Genomic DNA, 22,982 nt, shown 5'->3' with positions numbered 1-22,982 from the left:
ACTTGGAGTATATGTCATTCTAGAGAAAAAAATGAGGTGAACTTACCGCCTTCACCAACCGTCATACCCCCACATCATCTTCCCAATGTTCAACCTGCAAAAAGACAAAAACAGCGTAAGAAGAAATAAGAAGATGACGATGATCAATTAGTCAAATTAGTGCTAATCTATTTTCGAATTTGGATTAAGTTAGTTTTTCATTGAATATATCAAATTCTAATGTTTGAACAATTGTTTTTGAAAGATAACAATATCTTTTTGCAAAAAAAAGATAACAATATCTACCTAACACATTGCAAACTCTAGGTTTTAGAATACATCAGTACAGTGGGTGAGTTAACGTTTGAAAATTGAACACATCACTGAAACGTTCTCCCTCAGTAGTAATGACGTGGAACAAACACAACCGTTAACAATAACCTACACGCTTCCTCTATCTTACGCCGAAAAGCGCGCATATTAGACAAACGCACAGTTAAGTGAGCGTATGTTAACCGCACGTTAAACCATCTTCCCTCTCCTGAACCTTTTTTCTCAAAAACGCGCGAAAATCTTCCCATTTCATGCGACGATTATCCTCCTCCGTCTGTTCACCGTCAAGTCACCGTCTCAACCCCGTAACAACCATGTCTACCGGATCCAATTCACTGGTTTGGTTCCGTAAAGGTCTCCGTGTCCACGACAACCCGGCTCTCGAACACGCCTCGAAGTGCGGCTCCTCCGGATCCATCTACCCGGTTTTCGTGATCGACCCGCATTACATGGAACCGGATCCGTCTTCGTTCTCCCCCGGTTCGTCGCGCGCGGGAGTAAACCGGATCCGGTTCTTGCTGGAGAGCCTCAAGGATCTCGATTCCAGTCTGAAGAAACTCGGTTCAAGGCTGCTGGTTCTGAGAGGCGAACCGGGTGAGGTCATGCTTCGTTGCTTGCAAGAGGTAATAATGTTAGAGAAAGTTCGAAACTTTGAGACAATGGAGAGATATCTGAAAATTTGGTTATGATATATTAGAATATCGGTTTAGATTAGTTCAATGTAACGTAATTGGTTAATTTGTTAGTTAACCTGAACAAATTAACCAATTACATTACATTGAACCAATCTAAACCGCAATCTAAACCGATACTCTAATATGATAATAGTGGAAGGTGAAGAGGCTTTGCTTTGAGTATGATACTGATCCGTATTATCAAGCTCTAGACTTTAGAGTCAAGGTAATAAATAAAACATTGTTTCATTACAGCCTTTGAAAAAAGTTTTGATCTTGCTTTTTAGCTAAAAGTTATGTTCATCTATCTCTGTATAGGAGTATGCTTCTTCAGTTGGTGTTGAGGTTTTCTCTCCAGTGAGCCATACTCTTTTCAATCCCACTGATATTATAGAGAAAGTAAGTTCCTTTGACTTTCCTTTATGGAACTATGGAAGATTTTAAGATTGATTGTCTCTGTTTTCTTGCGAGTAAGAATGGTGGGAAGCCACCTTTGAGTTACCAGTCGTTTCTGAAGATAGCCGGGGAGCCTTCATGTGCTAGTTCTGAACTTGTGATGTCTTATTCTTCACTTCCACCGGTTGGAGATGTTGGGAATCTTGGCGTTTCGGAAGTACCAACCCTTGAGGAACTTGGATACAGTGACGATGAGCAGGTTAAAAAGATGATCTTGTTTCATAAGAGTGGTTAAGAACGTTTGACTTATGCTTGTGTAAATGTTTGTAGGCTGAATGGACGCCTTTTAGAGGTGGTGAATCAGAAGCCTTGAAACGACTGAACAAGTCAATCAGTGATAAGGTATGGTCAAGTCCTCTAATTGATACTTGTACATTCCTCTTTATTCAGTGTTAATAGGACAGTAAACCCTCTATGTGTTTTATTTGAGTGTAGGCATGGGTGGCTAACTTTGAGAAACCAAAGGGTGATCCATCTGCATTTTTGAAACCCGCAACAACTGTTTTGTCACCTTATCTGAAAGTGAGTTATAAAAGATAGTTTGTCTACTTAAGCTTTTTTTTTGCTATCTATTTTCTGACCTTGGAGAAGTTTGGATGCCTTTCTTCGAGGTACTTTTATCAATGCCTTCAGCGTGTTTACAAGGATGTCAAAAAGCATACATCGCCGCCAGTTTCTCTCCTTGGACAGGTCAGTCATTGACTAACAGTTTTCTTACGCTGCTTGACTGACTGCGGAAAGTTTTATATGTTTATTTGTTTATCTGTCTAGTTGTTGTGGCGAGAATTTTTCTATACCACTGCGTTTGGAACTCGTAACTTTGATAGAATGAAGGGAAACCCAATCTGCAAACAGGTATCCAGATAACAACTTGAGTATGCTCTTATCAAGTTCCTTCTCATAGGTTAATTTAATGATTTTTTGGACCACTTTTGTTCCATATGTAACCTCAGATTCCATGGAAAGAGGATCTTGATATGTTGGCTGCTTGGAGGGATGGTAAGACAGGATACCCTTGGATTGATGCCATCATGGTTCAGGTTTGATTCTTAGTCTTAAGTGAATTCTCTTAGCTTTCCTTGTATGTATGAATCATTCATGAACCGTTCTGTCACTGGAATTTTTTATAGCTTCTGAAATGGGGTTGGATGCACCATCTAGCACGTCACTGTGTAGCCTGTTTCCTAACTCGTGGGGATCTGGTAATGCTGCTGCATCTACTGGTATTAGTTCTCCATTTCTCAGAAAATATCACTGACAAGCATGATTATGATGTTTCTGGTGTTTAGTTCATACATTGGGAACAAGGGCGTGATGTGTTCGAGAGGCTTTTGATTGATTCAGACTGGGCAATTAATAATGGGAACTGGATGTGGTTATCATGTTCCTCCTTCTTTTACCAGGCATTGCCTCTACCATATGGATGTTCTCTTTTTGTTTCCAAAGTTTCTTTAGTCATGCTTTACATTCTCTAAGACGATGTTTCTTTGGTGGTGGTTTATAGTACAACCGCATATACTCTCCTGTATCTTTTGGAAAGAAGTATGATCCTGATGGCAAGTACATTAGGCATTTTCTCCCGGTATTGAAAGGTAACTGAACTTAGTTTTCCATTACTCTGGTAAGTTTGTTTACCATTTTATGCTTTTCACCGACTACTAAGTGGGTCTGATTCAGATATGCCAAAGCAGTATATATATGAGCCATGGACAGCGCCGTTGAGCGTTCAAACTAAAGCAAAGTGCATAGTCGGGAAGGACTACCCGAAGCCAAGTTAGTATTCACTTCTCTATCTACATACATATATATATATATACTGTATCAAACCTTTTACTGTTTAGTGAAGTTGTAGCGAATCATATGGTTGCCTTTTCACTGTTTTAAGTATCTATCTTATTAAAACAGAAACATTCTGTTGGACCTAACATTTATTTTGTAAGTTTTTAAATTAAATACACATTATACTTTATAGTTAAACTTACATTAAATCATTAATGTTTCTTTCTTTATATTACTATCTATGTTTCCAAACAATATATTTATTTCTATATACTACTATCAATGTTTCCAAACAATATATTTTTTTATACTACTATCAATTTTTCCAAACAATACAATAATTAATCTTAGTTATGTTATATCTATCATTTTCTTTTTAAAATTTTGTAGAAACGTTATAATTTCATAAATTGCAAAATAATGAACTTTAAAATTTGGATTATAAGACTACAAAATATGAAACTATTACAATTTAAATCCAATTAGATTACATATCGGTCATCCATCAGTTCAATCAGTTAGTTTTGGGTTTTAGTGATTTTTTTTAATATGAATATTTTAAAAACCTAAATTGAATTGTCAGATCTCCGGATTAACTGGTATAATCACAATCGGGTTGAATTTAAAAACACTGATTTAAATGCAAAAATATTTTAAATACACACTCTTTAAAAATTACCAAAATATTTGTTAAGTTATTAGTGAAATTTTTCATCGTAAAATATTCCGCGCTTCCAAAGCGCGGGTCAAAATCTAGTACATATTAAAAGGAAAGTCTTCTGCAAACAATTGTGATTTTGTTGTTGGCAGTGGTTATGCATGACGCAGCAAGTAAGGAGTGCAAGAGGAAGATGGGTGAAGCATATGCATTGAACAAGAAGATGAATGGTGGTGAGATCGGTGATGAAGACCTGAGGGATTTGAGGAGCAAGCTTGAGAAAGATGAAGAGTCAAACATCAGGAATCAACGACCAAAACTCAACTAAAAGTAGGATAACCTAAAGTATCTAATGAGATTTGATGAAATAGGTGTTATAATAAAAAGTAATTGTAGCTGCTGGTATGGCTTAATGTGAATACTCTTCTATTTAAGGTCAACGAGTCAACGCAATCCTATTTGTAAAGGATTACTTTTCTGTTTAAAACTAAATAGGGAGACCAATTTGTTATATTTTATCCATTAAGATATGGGCTTTCTTGGGCTTTTGGTGAGACCTGGGCTGAGGGATAAAAATGTCAATATGACTATCTAAGACAGATAAAAGTCAATAAATCCACTTTACTTGAGAAAGGCGTCCGTCTACTTCTCTTTTAACTAGTTTCATAGCCCCCGCGCAGGCGCGGGGCCGGGGACATTGTCGACACGTCAGATGATTTTGTGTACGTGATTTTGTTATTTGATTAGGTTGTTTAATAGTTACGGGATTTTGTATGATTATTATTTCTGGAATTGTAAGCAATGAGAAAATGAATTCCGAGTTTGAAACTTGAAAGTATTTTTTTTTATTATTAGCCCGTATTGGCACATAAATTACTTTTCCGACACACTGGCAACTTATATTTGTACGAAGCCAATGATCAATGCAAAAAAATGAAATTTATGGCTGCAGGTGAGGGTTGAAATATTGGTTACATTGGTGTAGTTCTCAAAGCAGATGGATCATATATGATTTTCCTCTTAAGTTATCGGGGTCTATCAGTTCCTTCTAGATTCACGATGATCAGATCAACGTCAAATCTTGCGGTTGCATTTAGATTGTAGTCTGTGATGATTTTGACGCGGTTTTGTCGGCGTCAGATGTTAGACATGTAAGAAAAAAGGTTTGAAAATGTTAATTTGGTTGTTCTGATTTGTTTTTCGTCTTGCTTAAAAACAATTTATTCTCGATTATATATGACATTAACTTTAACTATTAAATATTATGGTACTCTGGGTTTTTTGGATATTTCAGTTTCTAAAGTATTTTAATTTTTTATTATTATTCTAAAATCTAATTATAATTAATATTTATAAATATATAAATTATATTATTGAAATTTGGATATCCATTCAATTGTTGATTCGGTGTCAATTAAGTTCCAGTTCTATTCAAATTTTTTGGTTCTACAGATTTTGGAATCACTCAGGTAACTGGTAGAATCTACACTACTGATTCTCTCTTTTCAGTTCTGTTTGGAAAAATGTGCCCCGAGTTATTTCATCTATGAGAAAACTTATTTGGCCTTTTGAATGTTTGTAAAACATCATTCAAGTGACTGGTGAATTTTTTTATTGTCACTTCAAACTAAAACAAATAGTTGAACATGTTCCAAAACAAATTTTCTTAATTGCTTCACAATGCCAAGAAAAGCATTGGAAGTCACACAGATTTCCAATGGCATTGACGACGGACCACACTCCAAGCAACGTGTCCCTTTGTCACTCCAAGCAACGTGTCCCTTTGTCCACACTCTAAGAAATTGTATCATTTAAATTGTGGAGTTTTTTTTTCCACTGATACATATACTATGTTTCTTGAAAGACTTATAGTAGGAGATTGGATGGAAATTGTGGAGTTTTAGTTTTTAATATTAACCAAATTTCATTTCCTTTGATCAACTAAATTAATGGTCGTAAAAGTATAGTGGAGTTTATGTGTGAAACTGATTATTTTATGTTTTATCAGCTTATGTGTTTGGTGGCTGTAAAATTGTTTAGGCTATATACGCAGACGCTGCGTTTCTATCGCTAATAAAAGCCAATAACTCGTTTCACAGAAACATTTTTTTACAGAGAGCACTACCACGCTTATTTCACATATATTCTTCTAGAAACTACGCATCATAAAGAAGCCTTTCGCAAGGTCCACCATACACAGGACTACAGGAGCCTCTTGTGCCTGTTTATCAACACCAGATAAAGAAACGCCAGGGATAAATGACTTCAGTTCATAAAAAGGGGGAAGGGTATAATAAATGAACACACGTACTCACTCTCTTTTCACCAAACAGAAAAGATAAACATATACTTTCTTCAACAATAAGTTTGGGACAAACAACAAAAAGACAAAATATAGTAAAAGATATATTAAACACCTGTTCTCGTCTCTCAAGTTTGCCAAGTTGCAAAGCACGCTAGAATTTCGCACAGAAATGATCTCACTCTTGGACACTTCATACACCCTGTGACCACAAATTCGCATATCTCTCTTCTGTCAGTGATAACCAGCATGTAGTATGGCCACAAAAACTTTAATCAATCCAGAGACCACAAAAATGGGAAGAAAGGAAAAAAAAATTGTGAGAACACGCTGCAAAAGTAAAATAATGTACGTTTCAGTGAACATAACTTGAAACAAAAGAACACAAACCAATGATGCCATAACAGAGAGTGACAAGTTTGAGGCCGCATGTGGCCTTGCTTCCTTCGTGTATCCGTTTAAGCATCTCGTAGCATTCTTTTTTGGCATGTGGAATCCTCACTGAGGTTAAGCTCCGACGCATCAAGCCGCTCTATCTTTAGTACTCTGTACACTCCATTACCATTCCAACCAATCATATAGAAATTCTGAAGAAAACAAAAAAGAATGGATATTCAAGCATGTAATCATGTGCTAATGATTACTACATAAGCATGTAATCATGTGCTAATCACCTATATATGGTTTACTGATAAAATTTTATATTCAAGTTAGGACGGGATACCCCTCTCAACGTTCCTTGATGTTTAGCGAAAACCTCATTGTACTTTATTTGAAAATCAGACTTCTCAGAATGAAGCTTCTTGTAATCAGAAACTGAAGGACCTCCTAGCTTCTGCTGGATGAATCTGAAAGCAAAACCAAAGAAGGATACAATAGTAAGGGATCATAAACAAATTATGAAATTATACTCTTTGACCTAACTCATATTAGGATATAGTTCATAAAAGCTATCACATGTGCAGAAGATTATAAGCCAGTAAGTTATGGAACTCTCTTAGAAACTAATATATACCGGTTAGAAACAAAGTAGGTGTCCAAGAACTTACTCTAAAGCAGAGGAAGGCTTGTCATTCTGCTCATACAGAGCATTTAGAACTACATTCAAATCCCGCATTGTTCCAGAACTACATTCGAAACCCGCATTGTGTTCCAGAACATACAAAAGAGTATAAGTCAATTTATTATGTCTGATTAAACTATTTGATACAGAAACTGTTGCAATAGGTTTTAGTGATGGTGTAATATAGAGAAATAAACATTACCTTTGGTGAAAGAATCAAGAACTCCATTGTAATTTTACATACCTGAACTTGGGAAACTGAGAGAGTTTGACCTTAACGTTATATTCAGGTTACTACAAAATCAATATTCAATATAAGAACCAAGAGGTGATTGATTATAAGAATAAATTTCACGAAAAAAAAATAAAAGTCCAAAATGATGAAACCTTAGTGCTTCGGCAAGCCAATAGCGGAGATGAGCGGCTGAGAGGGAGATCATCAATGTGGCCTCTTTTTAGTGTATATATTTTGCGTATTCCATGATCTGCACATTACAGATCATCTTAAGCACAATATGAAGATATATGATAAACAGTCTCCCATACCTGCTGGATTAAAGGTGTAATATGCAATTCTTCTCTCAGTTGTCTTAATGATTTTGTCCCTTCCATTCCTAACGAAAGTCCCTGAGCTTGTATGCACCCTGAAACAATACACAATGCTCGTGGATTCAGAAAAGCATTTCTTTTTTTTTTACTTTCTCAGACATGAAGCATCATCATCAATTCATGATCTATGAGAGCTGAAACGAAAACGAACCTGCTCTCTTTGCTCTTCCAGGTCTGGCTATCAACAACAGTTGACTTAACCATATGTGGTTTGGCAAGATACTAACATTCTTCCTTCGACTGGTCAACGTCAACAATACATATTTTAATAAATCAAATATTTCGACTTTTAGTTTCAAACATGCATCAGACATAACAGACGCTAAAACATTTCACTGTAAGAGTTTCGTTTGAAATAAGAAGACAAACCAAGAAGTTGTGGCAGACGAAAGCTCTAGATTTCCAAGAGAGCACTTCAGTCCACTGATCTCCTCTCTTCCCAAGTCCCTCCTCACCTCTGAATACGATAAAAAATAATGAAAACAATTTGACTCAAAAACATCATTCCGATGAAACAAAATAGTCTCAGACAGACCAAGGGTTCAGGCACCTCTCAGTCGCAGCTCGTCGGAAATAAGAGAGATCCATCAGAGAAGATTCGTCGTTGTTATTAATCAGAAGAGAGAAAACCCCAAAATCCAAAAGCATCAAGAGAAAGATCGTCACCATGAACCAGCATCAATGTCGACCATTTCCTCGCAGTAATAATCTCTGCGACAGCCTCGCCATCACCACCGCTAAAGATCTACACGAAACAACAGAGAAAGAGAGTACACCCGTGGGAGGAAGAAGAAGATTAAAAATCAGTGGGCAATATCTCTGTCGGGCAATATGATCGCTTTGAATGTGAATATTCGGTTACAGAGAACGTAGATATATCTCAACTTCAGGTTAAAGCCCACTCATCTTGAATATATAACACATATTACAGGAAGAGGAATCGCAACATCAGTGGAGAACGTGGAGGAGTCGAACAGATCGAGTAAAAAAGGAACTTTCGGGAAGCTGGAGCCGACAGAGAATGAGAAAGATGAAGCAGGAAACTCTAAAGATTAACGGGCCAAATGGAAAGCCCAGCAACAGACAAAACATGAATTGACCATATGATGTTCACGGGTCGAAAAAACATTAAAGCCCACTCGACGGGAGATAAATATTTAATGTGATGCCACGTGTCCCTTATACAGGAGTGAAACTCCCTCATTATAATATAGATTTTATCCGGTCCGGATCTCTCTCTCTATATCTCTTCGTGTAAGACACTGGTGTGACTGTTTTTTAAGGCGGGGAAAATGTCAGGAAAAGGAGCGAAAGGGCCGATAATGGGGAAATCAAGCGGTAACGACAAGGACAAAGACAAGAAGAAACCCACTACTCGCTCTTCTCGTGCTGGTCTTCAGGTCTCTCTCTCTCTCTCTTACTTCTCTTGGGATGTGTGAAACGTATAAGTCACGGATCTGCGAGACTCTCTGAATATTCTGATGTTGATTTATTATAATAGTCTAGAGATTGGAGTTGAGTTCATCCTCTGTTCTAGTTCCTGAGATTTTTCCCAGTAGATTTTGACGAACTGTCTAGAAGAAACGTTAGGCAATATTTAATAATACTGTTGAATCTTTATGTCACCATAGCATCAGCATCCTGACAAAAAAACACATGTTTCTATTTCTCTGTCCCTTTTGTTTTGCAGTTTCCAGTTGGGAGAGTCCACAGACTGCTGAAAGGAAGGTCAACCGCTCACGGACGCGTCGGCGCAACCGCGGCCGTTTACACAGCCGCTATTTTGGAGTATCTGACCGCGGAAGTCTTGGAGCTCGCTGGTAACGCGAGCAAGGATCTTAAAGTGAAGCGTATCACACCCAGGCATCTTCAGCTCGCTATTCGCGGTGACGAAGAGCTCGATACTCTCATCAAAGGAACTATCGCTGGTGGTGGTGTCATTCCTCACATTCACAAGTCCCTCATCAACAAATCCGGCCAAGAATAGCTCCTCTCTACCTCATCAACTCTGTCTCTTTTGGACCTCCTTTTTGTTAAATAGTGGTCTATGTTTTAAGATACTAGTGGAGATTGTCTGTTTGTTTGTTTGTTTAAGACTCAAGTGTGACTTGTTTCTCTCGTTTCTGATTAGTGTTTTGGTGTTTGATCATGTGGAAACAGCTGCATAAGATATGACCAATCTAAGAAGAGACTTGACTTTGATAACTATTAATGAAAAAACAACACAACAAGCTGTTATTATTACACATGAAGGAGAGCAAAACAATGAGGGAAGTCTTTTTATACACACACAAAAACAATATTTGATCACACAATAATAGAACAAATGCAATATTATGAAGACATAATACATTGGTCTAGAACTTGACAGCTCGTTTGATTGTTTGGAAAGATGACTTGATGAAGTTGTTCTTAACGAGATACTCGTTCTCATCGTCCTGACCTGAAACCACCACTGGCTTCTTCCTGACGAGGTCATTTCCCTTTTTCATTCTACCAAAGAAGAGTGAAGGTGATGATGGAATCCTTCTGAAAACTCTAGCACTCTCTGATCTCTTCACCACTTTATCTCTCCCGCTCTTCTCCGGTGTGTTCTTCAAATCAAAACTCGTTCTGCTTCTACGTGAGCTGCTGCTTTCACCTCTTGTTTCCACCACCTTCTTGGCCTCCTCAGCAGCCACATCTTCTTCTTCTTCTTCTTCTTCTTCGTTAACCTTTTCAAGTAGAGGGAACTTGTGGTCTAGTTTCTCTATCATCTCATCAATCTCTTTGCTTCTTTCAGCTTTACTGTTGTTTTCCAGTAAAACATGGAGCCACTTCTCAACGTTCCCTTTCCCTCTCTCTCTCCTGCTTTCCTCATCTTCCTCCTCACTCTCTGGTTCCTTGAATACAGGTAATGCTCTAAAGCTTCTGCTGCTTCTCTTCCCTTCTTCTAACTTAACAAGAGATCTCTCAGACACCTCTTGATTCTTCTCCTCCTCCTCTTCCACTTCCTTTATTTCCCCATGATGCTTCTGAGTTTTAGCCTCGGAATGTTCTTCTTCAAGGTATACTCTCAACTCCTTTTGTATTGACGTATCTTGACTTGTACCAGGAAGATACAAAGACAGCTTCTTATCTCTATCCTCCAGCAACAACAAGTCATCTTCATCCTTCATCAAGAGTCTTGTTCTTTTCCTTGCTTTCTCCACTTCAGGCCTCACTCGACTCTCCAGCTCCTCCCTTTCTTTAAACTTCTTGTGAAGCTCCTTCTCTGAACCATCACAAATCGCCTTCTGCGCCTCTAATCTCGCCATCAGTGCCCCACTGGCCGCCTGGTTCAACCTCACCTGCTCCTTATACACAACACTCCTACAAAAAAAAAACAAAAGTTAAAGAACACTGAAGCTAAAAACATATACAGAAGATCAAGAATCTCTCTTACTGGTGCATAGCATCACGGATCATCTTCTCGAGCGTGTTCCTATAAGAGCACTGAGCTTCCGCCACTCTCCTGCACTTCTCAGCTCTTCTCCTCCGCTTAACAAGCTCGCTCTCAAGCTCCTGAATACTAACCTGCTCTTCACCGTTCTTCCTCTTCAAATCATTCACTTCATCATCCAACTTCCTCATCTCCACTCTCACTACTTCCTCTCGTTGTCTCAGCGAGTCCCTAGCAGCAACAATGGCTTGATACGGAGTCTCCTTCTTCACCTTCCTCGCTGCAGGTGTCTGACGGTTGTGATCAAGCGATCTCAGCACCAACGAAGGGTCATAAGGCGAGACAGCAACAACTGCAGCCGAGGCGACACCGAACTTGTCTTTTGACTCGACGAAATGGTTTGGGAAACGATGGGAGTCGACTGTTTGAGAGCCGTTGAGCTCCTCGGTTTCGCCTTCCTTGAACAAGAAGGCAAACGCTCTCTTCTTGAAATCTGAGCTCGAAGCGGAGGAGGAGAAGATGGAGAGGAACTGGCTCACCGAGATGCCGACCTGGAGATCCCACCAGGGGACGAGGAACTCGAGTTTGTCCTTCTTGTTCTTGCGTGCTTGCCACTGCACTATCCTTAGGTTGCTTGCTACTGTTAAACCTCCTCCTACATTTAAAAAATTCAAAAATCTTTTTAATCAAATCAGAAACCCTAAAAGTGGAGAGAGAGAGATGAAACTTGAGGAGGATGTGTGTTGTTACTTGAGCAAGGGAACCAATGATCAAAACTCCAAGCGAGAGGAGAAGCTGAATCAGCGTGGAAGTAGACAACATTCCCATATGGATCTATCCGTATCACAGCTGGATCAAACCCAGCATTTCTACAAAATTACAATCATTTTTTTATTTATTTACAAATTTGGATACATATAAAATATATTTATACATATAAATGCTTCACTAGCCTATACTCAGGACCTGTTAATGTATGAATGAGTCATTCCTTACCCTAGATGATTGAGTTGTTTCCAGAGTAGACTTAAGAAGATTTTTGGTTTTGTAGTTGGTCTTGCTTTCGGATCTATTACAGGGAACATCTGATCTGCTTCTCTGCATCTTGACATCTTCAGGACAAACAATAGACACACACAAAAGTATGTAAGGATCAAACTTTTCGATCTTGGCTAATATATGATTTTTATCAGATTAATTAATTACCTCGTTCTGCTGAAGAATGTAGGGTGTGAAGGTGAAAGGAGGTCCGTTTCTGTACGGATAAGTATTGAAATCGCGACAGATCTTCGCGTAAGCTAAAGGGTAGCCTTGAGCTTCATCGATGACCATGTCTTCCTCCGTTATATCGTAATCTCCCAACATCTTTGGTCGTCCAAGAGAAGAGCAAGATCAACTGTTTTCTCTCTAGGTTTTGTGTAGACAAAGAAAAAAAAAAGGAAGCTTTTTTGGGAATGTGAGTTAGTTCTGTTTCGGGCAAGAAGAAGATGAACTCAAACAACGGTCGGATTTTAATTTCTGTCGTTAATTTCACGACGACCATATCTTATTTTTTTATTATAATTAAAATAGCTGTGGGAGACGAGAATTTAAAAAGTCGTGGCCACGTAAGCATGGGAACGGCTTGTGGGAGTGTAACGGCTACATGCCACCTTGGACACACGCTCCTCCTTCATATTTTCCACTTAAATGGAGTTAGGTTTCTTCTTGTGATATATATACAGTTTTTTTTTTGTTTCGAACTTTTAAAATTGTGAGATGAAAAAGGAGTATTGATTAGAGCAAGTCATACCGTCAAATATATGTACAAGATTTTCTAGGATTTTTAATGCCTAAAGCAAACTTGATTTTTGTGGTGAATGATTATATATTATGCAGATGATGACTGATTTTTTTTTGTTAACTAACCGTTGATGATTTTATCATTTAAACTTATCTTTTAACAAGATAAATTTATAACCGATATTTGTTTGATTATATGTTTTTTATAAAAAAAAAAACTATTTGTTTTGGTTGAGCACATACGATATAACTTTATTTTGAATATGATTTAATTTTTTTTTGTTAATTCAATGGTCACGAGAGTGTTTTAAAATAATCTGCTTGACACTCTTGTCCCATGTTGAGTATATTCGGCCGACATTGTATATTGAGCTTTTTAGTTGCCACATGTGATTTGATATTGAGTCATGTATAAGGTCCACTAAGAATGTTAACTAAGTAATGCCAGAGAAAAATTTCATATATATGTTTTGTTTGAGCTCTAGTACATGTTTTGTTTGATCTCTAGTGTATGAGAACTGGTATGTACGTCTGCAGAAGAGGAAACAAAATCTGTGATAAGGACATGACATTTCCGGAAAAAATTCTGCCAAATCATCATTCATCAATCATCTCCTTAAACATTCCAGCATGTAGGAAACATCCAAAAAGAGTTATTATAAGTGATACCATAATCCCAGATTACTTTCATAGTTTCAAACTTTTCTCTAGCAAAGCCCAGTCTTTGTAAGAAACAAATTAGCTTCCACCCTTCACCATTCCTGACATAAGCTCATTGACATCAAGACCACTTTTTCCTTGGTCCTTGAGAAGATCCACAACAACAGCTTCCTTGAGCTTTCCATGTTTCCCAAAATGTTTGGTCATGACATTTCCGAGATTCTCTTTAACTTCCTTAGATAGCTCATCATTTGCCTCTCCAAGAAAGTTTATGAAGCTGCAATACACTGGAGGAAAAGGAGGGAGACCTCCCTCATCCATCTCCTCAAGAAGCGACAGAGCCTTGTCCACTCTGTTTCTTTTACAAAAGCCATCTATAAGGACTGAGTAAGTGTATATATGTAGTAGGGGAAACAGTACCGTCTGACTTCATTTAATCAAACAAATACATCACCTCTGAATCAGGTGCATTGGACTCAAATAGAGTCTCAATCAGAGCATCGTACGCATCAATGTACTGCCACACTCGCGGGACCTTTATTAACACCTCAACCGTACCAAACTTAAAGTATAATCCCAACAGTGTGGTGTATACACTCTGTGTCGCATCATCAGAATTACCATCAAGATTCCTAGCCTCTTCTTCAAGGCAATGTAGAAAGGCCATGTAGGTGGAGTGGTTAGGTTGAAAGTTTCCACTTCTACCAGCCCCACTTTTAAAACGTAATCTTGGCAATCACGTCAACGCCCATGTCGAGAACTGAACAAACAAAGCGATCATCCACTCTATGTTCGTAATCAAGCAAGTCTTTCAAGTTTCTCCTCCTTTTGAAGTTTTCCATTATCCTTACAACGGGCTCACCCAGCCTCCGCACTGACCTCTCCCTTCTCGAAATACCAAACCTCTCAACAGTGGTCTCATATTCTGGGAGAATATTTTTATTTTTGTCAGAGAAAGGTGACGTCTTGTTATAGTAGTTGAGAATCTTGTGACGAATCTCTTCGCTACTGTGGGTGGAACCGACGACATGTTGTACACCAATCTCAGTTCCCAGCTTCCAGCGTTATATATCGAATCGACTCGCTGAATCAGACAGAATATCGGCTTAAAGCTAAACTAGGTTCGGTTGGGGTGTTCAAATGGGCCTTTTGGGCCGTTTAGGCCTGGCCTTTTTCTGTAAGTTGCAATGATGTGACATCGATCACGGGGGATACATAAAGAACACTCTCTCCATATATTTGGCCAAACTTGGTCTGTTGACTCTTGAGCTTGTAATAACAAAAATCTTACACTATTTGTTAAACAAATCGCACTTACAGAATTTCAACTTTCTCCATTATTATATAGTTACATTCACCTAACACACTGTTAGTTAGCTATATTTTAGCAGGACCCGTGATTCATCACATGTGAATTATAATGGGACTGCTGGACTGTACTCCATTGATTAGGTAGAACGTCAATTTTTCTTGCAATATAATAACCAAGCCATTATTAGCTTACTAAAACGCACATGGTCAGAATCTTTTTAATATATTTTACTAAGAAACTATAGATACACATCTATCTTATTAAAGTAGAAGTATTTTAAGCTTTGTTTGGTAATAGGGATAGGAGTCTTTAAAAAAAATTAAATTTTGTTTGGTAACAAAGATAGTAGAGAATTTTGTCTTTTCCTTTTTTAAATGATAGATTTAAGTATTTAATGTCTTTTCCTTATTTAAATAATAGATTTCTTTAATAGAATGAATCTTAACCAAAATAAATTTCTTTATAGATTTTTGTTAACATTAAATATTTTTCAATATTTATTAATAAAAATAATAGAAAAAAAATCACACATCAAAATCAATTTATATATTCATATAAATAAAATATAATAAAATATAAAATATTTTATTTATAAAATGTTAGTATAACACTTTTATAATATAAGTCCAATTAGTTATAAATATTATATTTTTATATGATACACTGTGATGTAATAGACGATCAAAATCACATAATATAATTATTTAAAGTAATAAATAAAATTTTTGTTTTAAAATTGTATCCTAACAATTATGTAATACATATTAATTTACACACACACACATATATATATATATATATATATATCATTAGAACAAAGGAAAAAAATTGAAGTGAAAGCAAATATTTATACGGCCGCGGGTCAAACTATAGAAATAAACAACAATGGCGTAAGATTTTTTTTAACAAATTTATTTTAATTTCAAATATGTTATATATTTTATTTATTTAAAAATTATTTTATTTTTTATTAATAGTGCTAAGATTTTAGAATTGGAAAAAATTATGACTCATCTCTATATTATTTTAATTAGGAATTTAAAATTTATATCAAAATATTTTTAAAACTTTTAATTTTTATTATAACTACAAATATTAATTTTCAATCTAAATTTATGTTTAAATATTACAAATATATCATTTATAAATAAAAACTAAAAACATAAATAAATACCCGCCCGGTTGGGCGGGTTAAGATCTAGCTTTAATTAAGCCGACAGACCTTTAATAAAAAGAAGTAAACCAGTAAATTAAAGGAAGTACCAAAAGTACTGATGATGACTTCCAAAGCCCAATCTCCCCTTTCTCTCCCGGTCATTGACTTCTCTAGTGGAGATCTCAAACCAGAAACTCCCGAGTGGGACTCAGTGAGAGCTCAAGTCCGAGCAGCCCTTGAAGAGTACGGATGTTTCGAGGCCACGTTCGATGGAGCTTCCATGGAGCTAAGGAAAGCTATTTTCAAGGCCACGGAGGAGGCTTTTAATTTACCACTAGAGACGAAACTAAGCACAAAGTCAAACGAATTAATTTACAAAGGGTACTTGACGATTCCGACTATGCCTTTATACGAAGGTATGGGCTTCTACGGTGTAGATAGTCCTGAGGTTGTCGATGACTTGACTCACAAGCTTTGGCCTCAAGGCAACACCCCTTTCAGGTTCCCATCTTATACAGTTATGTTCATGTTAAGAAAAAAATTGGCCATGAATATTTGTAGTTCTTAGAATAGTATTTTGGCTTTTTGTATTTGGCTAGTATTTGTTAGTATAAATTATAGTATTTGGTTTTTGTTGTATTTTTAGTTTTTTGTTGTATCTAAAATTAAAAAAAAAATATCTATTTTCATAATAAAAATCAAAAAGCAATCTCTTAAAAGTACACTAAATAATACTTTCTAATTTTAAGTCCTTTATCAGAAATTAACATATTTCGCATGGAGATTTTACATATTCATATTTTTGTATCCGTTTGTATTATATATGGTACTAGTTTTAGTAATTTAGCGATATCAATACAGAAGAATTCGATTACAAAGCACTAATAATTAAGATTTGCGATAAATTCAGCAAGAATGTTCAGTCATTTGGAGAGAAGTTGATAGAACTAAATGTGAAGGTGAGGACAATGATCATGGAGAGTTTCGGGCTCGAGAAATACATCGAGGAACATCTTAACTCAGCAAAGAACCACCTTCAAATATTCAAATACAAAGGACTTGACGATAACACAGAGGAGACTCTAGGTTTCAAACCTCATATCGACAGACAATTCCTCAGCATACTTTGCCAGAACGATGTTGTAGATGGCTTGGAGATTGAAACCAAAGATGGTGAAGAGTGGATCAAAGCTAGCCGTGTCAAGATACTTCTTTCCTTGTTATAGCCGGAGCTTCTCTTCATGTACTTTAAAATTAACATTGCTTGAGTCTCAAGTTTCAATATTTAATATTCTTTAATTATTGTGATTAACTTGTATATAATATGGATTTTTGCAGCTACTATTGAATGGTGGGGTGTTTCCTCCTCTTCACCGAGTGGTTATAACCGGAAAGAAAGATCGGTATGTGGCTTGCCTGTTCTCGCCTCCTAGACAAGGACTGATCATAAATGCGCCTGAGGAGATAGTAGACGATGAACATCCCTCGTCTCTATAAACTTTTGATTTTGAGGCTTACGTGAACTTCAGCAACAGGTCCAACACAAATACCAAGGGAGAGATCTATCTAGTCTCAAGAGTTATTGTGCCCTTTAAACATTTATATGATGCCTTGCAATTAAAAATATGTCTTGTTTGATCACTCTGCACTTGTTCATGATAGAACCGTATTTTATAAACTACGGATTACTGATATTGTAAAGAATAAAAATGATAAAATTATATCAAAGAGTAAGAAAGGATGATTCAACTGCAGAGGCGAAATATTATCTCTTTCCTTAACTCAAAATACGTCCCGTAGTGCGACGGTTCGATAACGTAATGAGTCCCAGGATACAACTGCAAACAATCTTCTGAATTTGCCTCACTCTATCAGAAGCCTGGCGAAACTAGTTTTGTGTTGTACTCTCAGACACAAGAAATAAAAAAAATACTAACATGACTATTCAATATAGGAGAATGTGATTTCTCTTTTGGTATTTGCTATGTATTTCTTTCTATCATGCAAACAAGCCATTTATATAGAAAAATAATGAGAAGCACAAGTTTCATTTTCAACATAGAAATGAAACCTCCATGGTGCATTAATGTAGACTTTAATTTTGTCAGTTAATATGTGAATTCATTTCACATTTTGACCAAAAAATTAAAGAGTATAATTATTATTATTTGACTCATTCAAACAAAATAATATACTTTAAATGGATTTCTTTTTTATATTTTATGAATATAAAAGATCACATATATTTGGTTTATAAGATTAAATTAATGAACATGACGTCCAACTAACAAATCAAAATCCAAATCCAAAAATCTAATGTGTATATTTGTAACTTTATACAAGTTTCTCAAATCACACACATTAGACTTCCATTTCTCATTCACACTAATTCTATTTTTAGCATATGAATACATTGCTAAAAAAATAGTTCCAACAGTTCATTCGATCGAGTTGGTCTTGTTGACTCGTTAGCTTCTAATAAATCTTAATTTGCATGAGCTCCATATAATTGAGTTTCTTTATTCATTACATCAGAAGAAGAAAGTTCAAAAAAAAAGGTTCAACATGGGCAATGTTCGTTTACTTAAGACATGAAATTTCATGTTTTAAAAAGAAAATTTATCTCAACATGAATGTTCTGAGTTAATTTTTAATTTTTTCAGTTTGAGATAATTTAACATTGATGTTTAATAGAGACTAAAATTAATATGGTCCACCTTCTAGATATATAATATTAGAATTTCCGGTATGGCGTTATAAATCTTTCTTCTTTTTACCAATGTAAATCTAAACAAGTAGATGATCATATACTGTTTGCACTTATGTGTATATATATAGCTAAAATAACCAATAGTACATTATATCCTTATCATATGATCTATTTATAGCATATATCCCAAGTATTACATAGAAAGTAATTAAAAAAAGATTTTAAGAAACATTGACAAACCTTGAACCAATTGTCAAGGAATCAATGTGATATGAATTTGATCGATTTATAATTGAGTTGATTTCACTTATATATAAAATAGTAGTTTTATGAATTAATGATGATATCATCACCCTGAGGAAAAAAAATACCACTTACAGAAAATAGCATTATGTGTGTTTTGGAATTGATCCAATGTTAGAAACTAAGTTCTATATATTATATATCATAAATTGTAGGTTGTTGGATTTTATAGTTTTTAGTGCTAATTTTGATATTTTTAGAAATGCCAGTATAGTTTTTTTTATTTCTCTTTAGTTCAAGATGACCATGACTCCATGAGCTTGCTGATATGCATGCATATAGTGTTTCGATTTTTTAACCAATCTCGCACAGAGAATCTTTTTGTTTTTGTTTGCTTTTGTGTTCCAGATATATAATAGTGAAGAAACATGCAATAAATATGCTCTAAGACCAAAATCATGTGGACACATCGACTTTCTCCTCATATATAATAATTAGTAACCTACCGAGTCTTCAAAATATTCACAAACACAAACAACACTCTTAATTCTTTTTTTTTTTAAACATAACTAATGACAATAAGTTCGAATACCCAATCTCACCTAACCCTTCCGGTCATCGACTTCTCGATTCCAAACCTCAAACCGGAAACTCAAGAGTGGGAATCGGTGAGAGCCCAAGTCCGAACAGCCCTAGAAGAGTACGGATGTTTCGAGGCCTTGCTCAACGGAGCTTCTGTGGAGCTACGGAAGGCACTGTTCGAGGCATCGGAAGAATTTTTCGATTTACCTCTGGAAACCAAACTGAGAATAAAGTCTGACGAACTCTACAAAGGATACGCTGGTCAGCATCCGACTCTACCTTTATACGAGGCTATTGGCTGTGACGCAGAGAATCCTCAAACTGTCGACGAATTAACCTACAAGCTTTGGCCTCAAGGCAACGTCACCTTTCAGGTTCTCTTTCTTAACTATATGCCCTTGTTTTTCTTTTTATCTGTAATTACTCCTAATTGAATTTTGAGAAATTTCTTTGATATCTCTTTTTAGTTTATTTTCACAAAAAAAATATCTCTCGAAAAAGGAAAACGGACCAAGAAGATTTTATTAAAGAGTAAAACATGTATTTATACATTTTGGATTAACTAATCTAAATTTAGGTTTTAGAATTAAGAGGTGGGTTTTGGGTATGGGTTTCAATATACCCTTATTTTTCTTTTTATCTGGAATTACTCCTAGTTGAATTTATGCCCAACAGAAAAATAACAAAATAGATGAAATAAATAATTAAACTCTAATACAAAATAGATGAAATATATATACTTCTGTAAATTTTGTATCTCTATTTTTCTTTTTGGTATCATTTTTTCTCTTTCTTGCAGCAATAACGTTCAGTCATTCGCGGTGAATTTAATAGCACTAGACGTGAAGGTGAGGACGATGATCATGGAGAGTTTCGGTCTCGAGAAATACCTCGTCGAGGAGCACCTTAACTCAGCGAGGAAACGCTTTGGTCTCATCAAATATAGAGGGCTTGACGAGAACGAAGAGGAGCAGCCAGGCCTCAACCCTCATATCGATAGCCATGTCCTTACAATACTTTGTCAAAATGACGTAGTAGATGGCGTGGAGATCAGAGCCAAAGATGGTGAAGAGTGGATCAAGCTAAGCCATCTCAAGACTCTTCTTTCCTCGTAATGGCCGGAGCTTCACTTCATGTAAGATTAAGCTTCCTTGAGTGTCAATCATGTAAAATCATCTTTTGATTATTCTATCAACATCATCATTATATGGGCTTTGTAGGTACTACTGAATGGTAGGGTGTTTCCTCCGTATCACCGTGTGGTAATAACCGGAAAGAAAGATCGGCACGTGGCTGGACTGTTCGTGCTTCCCAAAGAAGGACTGATGGTAAATACACTTGAGGAGATTGTTGATGATGAACATCCTCGTCTCTATAAGCCTTTTAATTATGATGCTTACTTTAAGTTCAACATCACCAATACGTCCGATACCCATAAGAGGGATTTATCTGCTCTCAAGGCTTACTGCTCTCTCTAAATCAGATTGATTCCCTGCAAATAAATAAAGCTATGCATATGTGTATGAGTGTATCATTTGATCACTAGCTAGCTATGTTTTGTTTCGTTTACTTTTGAGGTGGTTTGTTTTATTCTTACTTTGTCTTGTTGGCTCTGGAGCTTGTAGTAAAACCTTGACTTACAGAAACCCCAAAATAATTGTTTCGATCGTGGAATCAGATAATAGACAGATTTAGATGTTGAAACTGATATGGCGATTTTTTTTTTTAATGATATGGCGATGTTTTATTTTCAGATGTCTCGGTTTGACATTGTGTTTGGTGATTTTATCCTAATCACAATCTTCTGATTGTCAATATTACAATTACTGATAATCAGTATTAGGAAAAGAATGTAGATTACGTGCTCTGTTTTTATAAGAAGAAAACAGAGTATTTACAGAAACTAAACTTTATTAATTTATTGTTGTATATACACACACGCTGTTTTACAAATATGTTTGATCTTATATAGAGATCAAACATTGTGTTGAAGAGACATGACTCTTAGTTATAAAGACACAACTCTTAGTTGTAAAGACACAACTCTAGGAAATGATAGATCATGACTCTTTGTTTAATAACTAACTAGATTTTGACCCGCGCTTTCAAAGCGCGGGTTTATATTTGGTGAAAATTTATATAATCACATTTATATAATCCGTCTTGTATATGCATTTATATAACCCGTCTCAATATGTGTTTTATATTCCGGGTTTATATTCGGTTTAAAACTATATTGTACATGTATTTTTAGGTTTTTAATTTTGAATTAGATATATTTAATATAAATCAATATAACAGTTTTATAGTTTTGATCGGTGTTTTGAAACCCGACTCGGACTTGCGGTTGAACGAAATTACCGTTTGTAACCCGGTATTTTTAATATTGTGATTTTTTCTAATGATAAGACAAATTCGGTGATCATAAGTTGGAAATTTGTTTTAAATATATTTATATTTTTCAAAATCGTTCTAAATGATAATGATTGTTGTCAAAAATTAATATTTTAGAATTAGAAAAACCGGTGGTTAATAACAGTATCAAACATGGAAATAATCGATGCAGTATCAAACAAAAGAAATAATCGCAGGCCGAAATTAAATTAGGAAACCAGTGATTAATGACAAATCAAAAAATAGTTAAGAAGAAATTTAGCGTAGGAATGTCCAGAATATCCTTAATGAATACAAAGGAAGGTTCTTTGGTAGGGGTAAAAAGAGTAAAAATCCAAAACATGCTTGTACTTTCAATAGTATAGATTTATGTAAATGTAACTAAACTTATCTACTAATAATAGCAAACCTGATTAATTCCAAAGGTTGTGAACTTCATTTAAGTTGAAAGGTTATTTGTTTTTCAACAATTAAAAAGTGTATTTTTTATTTTAATAACTGTTATATTGAAAGAATGTGACAATTTATATTGAAAAGTTGTGATTCTTTATTTCAGAAAACACAACTTTTAAATTAAAATGATGTGGACTCTTCATTTTTTTTTGAAAATTTATAAATAGCATGTGTTTAAACTAGACAGTAATTTACCAAGAAAGAAATTGATCTCTCGGGCTTGGCAAAGGAAGATTGAGAAAGAGTCTCATGTTCTTTTTTTGACATATATAAAAATCTCATGTTTTGCTTAGTGGGTTATCTCTAATTCTTTATCATTTTTTCAATCATATTACTATGTTTAATATATGTTTAAATATATCTTTAAACATTTAAGATGGACTTTGGCTTCGGCTTTTATTCCACCGATCGTTTAT

General features: G+C 35.6%; 3 protein-coding genes, 1 long non-coding RNA gene and 2 pseudogenes across 11 annotated transcripts; 4 read left to right on the top strand and 2 right to left on the bottom strand.

The window, feature by feature from the left end:
• The first annotated feature begins 510 nt into the window (after positions 1 to 510).
• Positions 511 to 4,420, top strand: LOC130496307 ((6-4)DNA photolyase). Its single transcript, XM_056988283.1, has 14 exons — positions 511 to 935; positions 1,141 to 1,212; positions 1,305 to 1,385; positions 1,462 to 1,641; positions 1,713 to 1,784; positions 1,878 to 1,964; positions 2,034 to 2,132; positions 2,214 to 2,297; positions 2,396 to 2,482; positions 2,573 to 2,644; positions 2,732 to 2,845; positions 2,947 to 3,034; positions 3,120 to 3,215; positions 4,032 to 4,420. Exons 1-14 carry the CDS (start codon positions 564 to 566, stop codon positions 4,205 to 4,207), a joined length of 1,680 nt encoding a protein of 559 aa, XP_056844263.1. The 5' UTR covers positions 511 to 563; the 3' UTR covers positions 4,208 to 4,420.
• A 1,491-nt stretch (positions 4,421 to 5,911) lies between these two features.
• Positions 5,912 to 8,950, bottom strand: LOC108806501 (uncharacterized). 8 transcript variants are annotated; one of them, XR_008935972.1, is made up of 10 exons: positions 8,404 to 8,931; positions 8,223 to 8,310; positions 8,005 to 8,093; positions 7,791 to 7,888; positions 7,632 to 7,729; positions 7,447 to 7,538; positions 7,231 to 7,308; positions 6,906 to 7,029; positions 6,297 to 6,768; positions 5,912 to 6,100 (listed from the first exon to the last, which is right to left on the bottom strand). It is a non-coding gene; the product is annotated as an uncharacterized LOC108806501 (long non-coding RNA). The 8 variants fall into 8 exon arrangements; XR_008935974.1 differs by having other exon boundaries at positions 7,489 to 7,538; XR_001942543.2 differs by having other exon boundaries at positions 6,297 to 6,450; positions 6,572 to 6,768; positions 7,231 to 7,538; positions 8,404 to 8,925.
• A 123-nt stretch (positions 8,951 to 9,073) lies between these two features.
• LOC130496842 (probable histone H2A variant 3) lies at positions 9,074 to 10,021 on the top strand. Its single transcript, XM_056989402.1, has 2 exons — positions 9,074 to 9,253; positions 9,544 to 10,021. Exons 1-2 carry the CDS (start codon positions 9,146 to 9,148, stop codon positions 9,838 to 9,840), a joined length of 405 nt encoding a protein of 134 aa, XP_056845382.1. The 5' UTR covers positions 9,074 to 9,145; the 3' UTR covers positions 9,841 to 10,021.
• Positions 10,022 to 10,034: 13 nt separating this feature from the next.
• Positions 10,035 to 12,839, bottom strand: LOC130496841 (uncharacterized). The gene is made up of 5 exons (XM_056989401.1): positions 12,481 to 12,839; positions 12,271 to 12,386; positions 12,025 to 12,143; positions 11,278 to 11,929; positions 10,035 to 11,204 (listed from the first exon to the last, which is right to left on the bottom strand). Exons 1-5 carry the CDS (start codon positions 12,637 to 12,639, stop codon positions 10,211 to 10,213), a joined length of 2,040 nt encoding a protein of 679 aa, XP_056845381.1. The 5' UTR covers positions 12,640 to 12,839; the 3' UTR covers positions 10,035 to 10,210.
• A 3,417-nt stretch (positions 12,840 to 16,256) lies between these two features.
• Positions 16,257 to 17,779, top strand: LOC130495966 (probable 2-oxoglutarate-dependent dioxygenase AOP1; annotated as a pseudogene).
• A 1,870-nt stretch (positions 17,780 to 19,649) lies between these two features.
• Positions 19,650 to 21,282, top strand: LOC130497077 (probable 2-oxoglutarate-dependent dioxygenase AOP1; annotated as a pseudogene).
• The last annotated feature ends 1,700 nt before the right edge of the window (positions 21,283 to 22,982 follow it).

The sequence above is a fragment of the Raphanus sativus genome, chromosome 6 (genome assembly GCF_000801105.2).
Source record: "Raphanus sativus cultivar WK10039 chromosome 6, ASM80110v3, whole genome shotgun sequence".
NCBI classification, from domain to species: Eukaryota; Viridiplantae; Streptophyta; class Magnoliopsida; order Brassicales; family Brassicaceae; genus Raphanus; species Raphanus sativus.
The sequence above is the reverse complement of the archived record's forward strand: the minus strand, read 5'-3'. Positions and strand labels throughout refer to the sequence as shown.

What these genes read in the sequence shown, in the direction of transcription:
- LOC130496307 (XM_056988283.1), top strand. Translation starts at nt 564, where the DNA reads ATGCGACGATTATCCTCCTCCGTCTGTTCACCGTCAAGTCACCGTCTC. An exon ending in TTTTGTCACCTTATCTGAAA is followed by an intron (nt 1,965 to 2,033) that starts GTGAGTTATAAA and finishes ACCTTGGAGAAG; the next exon opens with TTTGGATGCCTTTCTTCGAG. An exon ending in GAAGGACTACCCGAAGCCAA is followed by an intron (nt 3,216 to 4,031) that starts GTTAGTATTCAC and finishes TGTTGTTGGCAG; the next exon opens with TGGTTATGCATGACGCAGCA.
- LOC130496842 (XM_056989402.1), top strand. Translation starts at nt 9,146, where the DNA reads ATGTCAGGAAAAGGAGCGAAAGGGCCGATAATGGGGAAATCAAGCGGT. An exon ending in CTTCTCGTGCTGGTCTTCAG is followed by an intron (nt 9,254 to 9,543) that starts GTCTCTCTCTCT and finishes TTTGTTTTGCAG; the next exon opens with TTTCCAGTTGGGAGAGTCCA.
- LOC130496841 (XM_056989401.1), bottom strand. Translation starts at nt 12,639, where the DNA reads ATGTTGGGAGATTACGATATAACGGAGGAAGACATGGTCATCGATGAA. An exon ending in TCATTGGTTCCCTTGCTCAA is followed by an intron (nt 11,930 to 12,024) that starts GTAACAACACAC and finishes TTTTAAATGTAG; the next exon opens with GAGGAGGTTTAACAGTAGCA. An exon ending in ATCCGTGATGCTATGCACCA is followed by an intron (nt 11,205 to 11,277) that starts GTAAGAGAGATT and finishes TTTTTTTTGTAG; the next exon opens with GAGTGTTGTGTATAAGGAGC.